The sequence below is a fragment of the Pinus tabuliformis genome, chromosome 9 (assembly GCF_031772625.1).
Source record: "Pinus tabuliformis cultivar Carrire ecotype Pingquan chromosome 9, CPIR1, whole genome shotgun sequence".
Lineage (NCBI taxonomy): Eukaryota > Viridiplantae > Streptophyta > Pinopsida > Pinales > Pinaceae > Pinus > Pinus tabuliformis.
Window position 1 is genome coordinate 1,182,073,692 of NC_142307.1, and position 7,675 is coordinate 1,182,081,366.

At 32.7% G+C, this 7,675-nt stretch overlaps 1 protein-coding gene across 1 annotated transcript; it reads right to left on the minus strand.

The window, feature by feature from the left end:
- Positions 1-1,496: 1,496 nt before the first annotated feature.
- LOC149152788 (protein DETOXIFICATION 41-like) lies at positions 1,497-5,302 on the minus strand. The gene is made up of 8 exons (XM_089440278.1): positions 4,858-5,302; positions 3,548-4,092; positions 3,315-3,401; positions 3,133-3,189; positions 2,753-2,991; positions 2,521-2,639; positions 2,180-2,266; positions 1,497-2,083 (listed from the first exon to the last, which is right to left on the minus strand). The coding sequence occupies exons 1-8, from the start codon at positions 5,179-5,181 to the stop codon at positions 2,009-2,011; spliced, it is 1,533 nt and encodes a 510-aa protein (XP_089296404.1). The 5' UTR covers positions 5,182-5,302; the 3' UTR covers positions 1,497-2,008.
- Positions 5,303-7,675: the final 2,373 nt, after the last annotated feature.

The following is a 7,675-nucleotide window of genomic DNA, read 5'->3' on the forward strand; positions in this document are numbered from 1 at the left end:
ATGTCATAGGAAGTGAGTTATAGTTTTTTGGACATGTGATATTGGTAAGCTATGGTATTGGATCAAAGTTTATTTATAGATTAAAAGTTTTCATGGTAAAATGGCCCTAAATATCCATGATTAAAATCTTGTTATATATTATTTAAATGCAGATAAGTTTAATTCATATTTTAATTCCTTTTCTTATAATAATAATAGTAGGTTCATCTTAATTTTCGATTTTAAGGGAGAGTGATCGAAATTCTCAAAATGCAAACTTCTTTTTGAGTGCAAAACTTGAAGAGAGGTTTACACCTCAAGAGATTTGAATCTTCTCAAGATACTGAATCAAGATGGATCTATATTAGTTCTTAATAATATTATTTATATTATATAAATATAAAATTGTTAGTTTTTAGTTTTATTAAAATCTTGATTTAATGTTTATGGAATATTCACGAAGTCTTTTTAGTAGTAGTGAAGAGAGAGGGTCTAGATATATCTCAAAAGTAATTATAACATTTTTGCTTTTAGATTTGATTAAAAAAATGTTATAAAATTAATTTAAATAAAATATTTATAAAATATTTTGATTATGAAATGAGTAATGTTTTTTGGATATGTGGTATTAAAAAGTCATGGTATTGGCCCATGGCATTGCAACAAAGCTTATTTGCAAGTGAATTATATCTATAATAAAATGGAGGAAAATATCCATATTGAGTACGTATATTATGATTTTTTTTATCTAAAAAATTCTTGGTAATATTATTAATTAAAATACTACAATATAATAACTTGAATTTTATTATTTTTACTATTAATTTTTATTAATAGATTTTTATTATTAGTTAAGTCAACATTTAAATGTTTGCATTCATTTATAGACATTCCAACATCACTCTCATCTTACATTGTAGACTTATCTGGGCCTAATAATAATAAAATTATAATTTAGTTGATTTCTATATAATTTTTTTAATGTTGTAATATGACATAAGTGTTTTAATACTTATTATAAATAGAGTTCTATTAGTGAAATGAGTTATTTAATTTAAATTATATAATTGCTCTCGTATTTATTTATTTGATAGATAAATTTATTATATATGAAACTGTTTTTTTTGTTTTTAATCTTAATTTATATAATGTAATAAATCGTTTTTAAAAAATGTTTTAAAAATTAAATATATATAAATTAAACAAAAATATATACATATATTATGAAAGTAATATTTTTTTTTAAGAAATAGATATATTTATTATATCTTTAAATTTTATATTTAATTAAATAAATAAATTTCAATTTTCTTATTAATATAATAACCGATGTGGATATATTTTTTGTTATTTGATTTTCCAATTCTCTTTAAAACAAAAAACAAAAAAAATAATCTAATACTTTTCTCTAATGCTTTTTAAGTTTCCTTTTTACATAAATTTAGAAAAAATAAAAACAAAGACACACAAAAAATTATATTTCTACAAATTGTTTATACAATATAAATAGCTCCATGTCAATTTCCGATGACAAAAATTGAATAACACATAAAGATATGATCGACAAAAGGCATGCGACAATCTCAAGTTGCCCAACAATACGAGCTGTACCAATAAATGGATAACAACTGTAATACGAGCATTGTCAATAATGCTTTAGTGAGAATATCTTAACGCCCGGGCGATAACAACAACACAACTCATTTTATTGGTTCTCGTACTTAACCAGTGACATGATAAATTTACGATTCGATACTTCACGGACGGTTTGGTTGAAATGTAACTCCACATCTTTGACGTGGTCATACCGTTCTGTATGGCCAAGTTGCCAAATAAAGAAAAAGAAAATGGCAATCCTGCCACCCTATTATTGCTTAACTGTCCTGGTCTTACTGTTTACGATGGTGATTTGGCTTTAAGTTTGGGGCCATCTGGTTATTCAAATGCCATTTAACTATTTTGCTTCTGTAATTCGACACGACACTTTGTAGCTAAACCCCTGACAAGTTGCGCTTCATAAAGAGCCTAGTCAAGCGGGCAGTATATCTGAGGAATTATTTTCCTCATATTGGGAACGCTCGACTCTATCTGATGCTGTTTGGACCTGCAATTAAGTCAACTAGGGTAATCAGTACAGTGTCCTGTATATTTATTTTCAAGGGCTGCCCAACTTTATTGAAAAAATTATTGCAAAACAAACCTCTTTGTTCCAATTAGTCCGTGCTGTAAGAATAATTAGAGCCAACGTCTGGAGTGTCACTCCGATTATCATTCCCCACCATATTCCCTGCCGATACCAAACAATACAAGGTCCTTATAAGGGAATATGATGATTTGGGGATTAGTTTCTAAAATTGAATTTTAATGTTTGGCAGGTAAATTTGTTTTTTGAGTTATAAAAATTGAATCAGTGAAAGTTCACACTAACCCATTGACGTACTACTACCTATAAAATTCATAATTTATAGCCAATATTGGATAATTCATCTTATATATCATTCTTGACGAGGAAAAAATGAGAAGGGTGTTTGAAGTAATTACATCGACTCCCATGTTGACCGTAAACCCTAAAACAATTCCAATAGGTAGGCCAATGCCATAATATGTTGCCAAATTCACATATGCTACCACAGCTTGCCATCCGCATCCTATCGCCACCCCTGTAATCACAACATTTTATTGTTAACAAGAATGTTATTAGGCTAACGATTGTTCGTGTTGTGTTGCATATAAAATTGCTTCAAATGAGCAAAAATATTTTGAAAATTGTAACCTGAGAGAATAGGTTGGGTGCCATTCAAGATTACAGATATTGCAAGGAGAGGGATCAATGCATAAACAGCGCTCATAACCACAGTGCTGCTTGTGAATAACATAGCCAGTTCCTTTTTCAGTAACATGACTGCTGCGGCAAGAATGACACTTATGATGAAGCATGTGATCACCACAACTACAACTGAAAATCTGGCAGTTTTCGGGCGCCGGGCTCCTAGCTCATTGCCAACTCTTATACTGCACATGTAGATACAGCAATCATGGAGTAGCCTCTAAATACAGCCAACGAAATAAACGATATGCTATATAACTTTATGCAAGTTATAATCATGTCAATCAGCGAGACAATTGAAAATTTGTATGGCCAGAAATATATACCTTGCAGCTGTGCTGAGACCCAACATTACCATAAAGTCCCAGTTGTAATAATTCATGCTGCAAATAATCCCAAAGTGCTTACATTAAAGATCTGTTGAAAAACTAACTTTATAAATGACATAGCTGACTAGCAAAGTAAGTAAATCAATTATTTGTAAACTAGAATGGTTTCCCCCACATACCAAACGGAAATTGAATCCAGAGCAACCTCTGAGTCTGGCAGCAAACCGGATATAAGCACGAGTCCTTGAGTGTACCATATTTCCAAACTGTAATTGCAGAATAAAACAATTAAAAACAGAACTAATCAAAACAATCTAAGCTACTATGTCAAATTCCAGACATAATTCATATAATCTATTGCACAGCTTACATAGTTTAGATAATCTATTTGTAAAAGATATAAAATGCATACGTTAGCATAAAAGCAGAAGCTACAGTTAGCTTGAAGTAGGGCCAGAGTCCTGTAAAGGCCTTTGTGCTGAAGCCAGTCCATGTCTCCTTGCAAGATGGGCTGTAGAATATATATAATGCAGTAGCAATTACAAGAATCCACCAAGACAGACTCAGTACTAAGGCTGCTGCTAACAGGCCGTATCCCAGCTTGTCTACTGCAGCCCAAGTCAACAAAATGTGGAGGAGAAATGTACCAACAGAAATATAGGCCAAGGGAGCCACAATGTTCTGAGCCTGCAAAAACCTCTGCATCGGACAATTGATGGCAAATGCAAATAGCTGAGGAATAAGGCCTCTTGAAAAAACAGCTCCAGCAGCAGCAATTTCTTTGCTCTGCCCTATGGCAACCAGCACAGGATCTGCAAATAAGTAGAGGATTGCCAAAAGTATTGCAGTTGCTGTCATTATTATCATCGACCGTTGGCAGATGACACCAAGCATACTGTACTGTTTAGCACCGTAAGCTTGCCCACACACAGTCTGCACGGCGCTTGCCATTCCCAGCTGCATCACAAGAGTCCAGGGAAAAAGCACTGTTAAGACCAAATTATACTGAACATATATAGGTGTAATTTTTGTTGTAATTTATTTAAAACACTATATTTTGTCGGGAAAACTTTCTGAGGGAGGAGTAATTTTGGTCTGCAATTTCCAGATTACTCATAATTAAATTTTTGGTTGAAATTTAGAGAATCTCAGGACATTTAGTTGATATTTAGAACCATCAAGTTGGACTCATTTTTAGGATAAAGATATATATGGGCCTTTTTTTTAGCCATGAGTGTTGTTCATTTTTTTGGAAAGATAGAGACCAGTGAATAAGTGTGTGGTTGCATGTCAAGATATTGTTGGAAAGACAGAAACAGGTGAATAAGTGTGTGGTTTCATGTAAAGATATTTTAGGATAGTTTAAATATCTTTCGCTTGGTTCATTATAATAATTAAGTTTTTGTGTGATCAATAAAAGAGCCGCAGTTAGTGTGTTTTGTATATAAATTTCTAAGCATTTTGTGTGTGAATTTCTAACCATTTTAGACAAAAATACTAACCATTTTAGACAAAAATATATATTGGTGGATTTTTTGAACCATCAAATGTAACTTATTATCTATAACAAAAATATATATTAGTGGACCTTCCTAGCCCTTTCAACACAAATATATATTGGTCCACTTTTAGAACCATCAAATGTAACTCATTCTCGAGACAGAGATATATTTAAAAGCTATATAAACTTTTCAAAATTTCATGAAAACTAAAGATACTGACCATAATTCCATAGGCCAGCCCTTGAATTCCCACGCTAGCTATGGATGCTCCTGCGAGTTCCAACTCCCCCAAGTGACCAGCAAACATTTGAGATACGGCACTAAGCATAAAATTGAAAATGCTAACAATTATAGAAGGGCCTGAAAGAATCCAGAGTTTCTTGGATTCTATGAGGGCCGCTTTCGCAATTCGTCCCCAGGGAATGTTTTCCTGAGATAACAAGTGTTCTAAGAGTATCGACTGCTCCTCGGATTTTTGAAGACCATTATTATCCTTGTGTTGAATCAATGGGTCGACAAGGTGATCGGCCCCATCGTGTTCCATTGCAAAATTCCAAAATTAGTACAGAGCCGTAATACTCTCTTTATTCCAGCAGGACATAAATATTTGCAGAGGCCACAAATCCTGTCACAGGCAATCGAGGCCCATCGATATTATCTCCTGTCTCGCCCTTGGTTTTATAGAAAGGACAGTTCGAAGGCTCTGAAACTCTATGATTGGCGCCTTCAACAACCATTCTTCTGGTCGATTCCATTCCCTTCTGCTCGTTTCGCGTAGAGTGTAAGGTACGAGGTTGTCGTAGAATTTTAGGTGAAGCTGCACGTGACCGAGACTCGCCAGTCGCCGGCGGCGTGTGGGTAGATTTAATGCCTTTTTTGGGTTACCACTGCTACAGATTTACCGTTCCCTGTAGCTTTTTCTTTCTATCTATTTCCTCGGTTTGGACAAAATGCGGGCAAGGCCTGATTCACGCGGAGGAAGGAAACAAAATGGATAAGGTGCCGCACATTCTGCCACCTAATTCGGAAAGGGAAGGGAAGACCAGACCAGCGCAAAGGCAGGCGGGGGGAGATCTACCTATCTCACCGGACCTTCCCACAGGGAATTAATAAGTAAAATGTTACGCACATCTTGCCTTTCACGAGGCCACACGTGTAAATGAAATACTCTGCATTTCTTAATTAAAAAAAGAATTTGGTAAGCGCATTAGGGTTTTGTTGCAATCTTTTAAACCCAACCGGTCAAAATTTAAATCACTTTTATTCCCACAGGAAATTGATGAATAAAATGTTACGCAGATCTCGCATTTCACGACGGTACACGTGTAATTAAAATACTCTGCGTTTCACTTTCATATTAAAGATAAAAAAGAATTTGGTAAGCGCACCACGGTTTTGTTAGAATCATTGAAAAAGTCAAAGCTTTAATCATTCGGTACAAATGGTTACGGTCTATCAACCAAACCATAAAAGTGCATTTTGTGATGGTTAGATTTTTTTGCGAGCTGTTTTTTTGGAATTATTTTCTTGATTTGTGGTTAAATATTAATTTGTGTTGTTTAAATTGGTTTTTTTACTATATATATTTGGATTCAACACTTTAAAAATCTCAAAGCATTTTGCTTGTGAAGAATTTAGTTCTCAAACTTGTGATTCTAATAAATCTCTGCCTGGTTTTGAACAAATTAGACTAGAAAAAAACCCTAAAAACCTCTCAAAAAGTCTAACAAATAACCTGCATTATTTAAAAATAGTTACACAAAATTGTCATAAACCTAGATATTTAAAATGTAGTTAAAATATAAATATAATTTTATATAATTTTGGTGATATATTTAATTTTATATTATAATTTATTTTTATATTATATGGATACTGCAATATAAAATGGATTTATTTGTAGATAGTATTTTCAATGGAATTTAAAGAAAAAAAAAAGATTTTTGTTTAAAGTACATTTTTAAATGTATAAATGGATTCAACACCCTTAAAAACTTTTGGGCACTTGAATTTTACAAATTAAACAACTTAAATTCAAGTTTTTTAAAATATCATCTATAAATTAGACTACACCTTTTAAAACCGTTTTAGAATATATTTACGACATGTCAAGGCTCTCATCATTCAGTGCAATTGTTAATATAATTATTTTTAAATTATATGTATATATTTCTAGCATGTCTCCTCCCCTTAGCACAAGGCACAACCACCCCATAAGATTTGACTCAGTCAGCTTGCTAAAGAGGCAGATCCTTAATAAATCGTGCTAATGAGACTAGAGAAATTATATATATACATTTTAATAAAGAATAGATTTATTTATTTTTAAATGTTTTAAAATATTTAGATAATGCAAATAATACAAGTAGAATATGCAACACATTTATGTAAAATTTCACACCTCAAAGTTGCAAACAGAATCTCACAACTCGATCAATTTATAATTTTATTTTATAAAATTTTCAAATAAAATTGAAAAAAAAATCCAAGTAAAATTGGAACAGACAAATTTATACAAAATTTCAAACAAAATTGACCCCAAAAAGATAAAAGTAAAGGTTCAGAAATGAAAACAGTACCAAACAAACCGAAGAGACATTTATAATAAATCTAATCGTAGCTATGGTCAACATAGGGACAAACGCAAAAGGCTAGCTACGTGGTTTCAAATAAACTTGACTACAGATATGGCAGAGTCCTACTTTTTGTGCTGCCGTTCTTAGAGTTGAATGCTGTGCGCAGTTAAAACTGTTTTGCACTGATAAGAATTCAGCACTGCGTACGACTTCACTAACTTTAACTATCACTGGATTCACTGTACAGAAACTATTACCATTTACGTCTCTGAAATTGCAGGGTTCACTTGCAACTCACAAACCGAACAGCGTAATTCCACTGTACAATTTTTGATGCAGGTTCTGACAGAAAATAACCAATACGAAAGCAATAGGAAAGCAATGTAGTACAAATTTTGGAAAGCGTGACCAATTATGGAGAGCAGATTTACATCCGTGGTCAGAGTACATAATTTTCGATGT

Bases quoted from the DNA above. Each gene is read 5' to 3' on its own strand.
- LOC149152788 (XM_089440278.1), bottom strand. From the start codon at position 5,181: ATGGAACACGATGGGGCCGATCACCTTGTCGACCCATTGATTCAACAC. The intron at 2,267-2,520 runs GTAATTACTTCA...TGGTATCGGCAG, and splicing joins CGGTCAACATGGGAGTCGAT to GGAATATGGTGGGGAATGAT. The intron at 2,084-2,179 runs GTTTGTTTTGCA...ACTTAATTGCAG, and splicing joins GGACTAATTGGAACAAAGAG to GTCCAAACAGCATCAGATAG.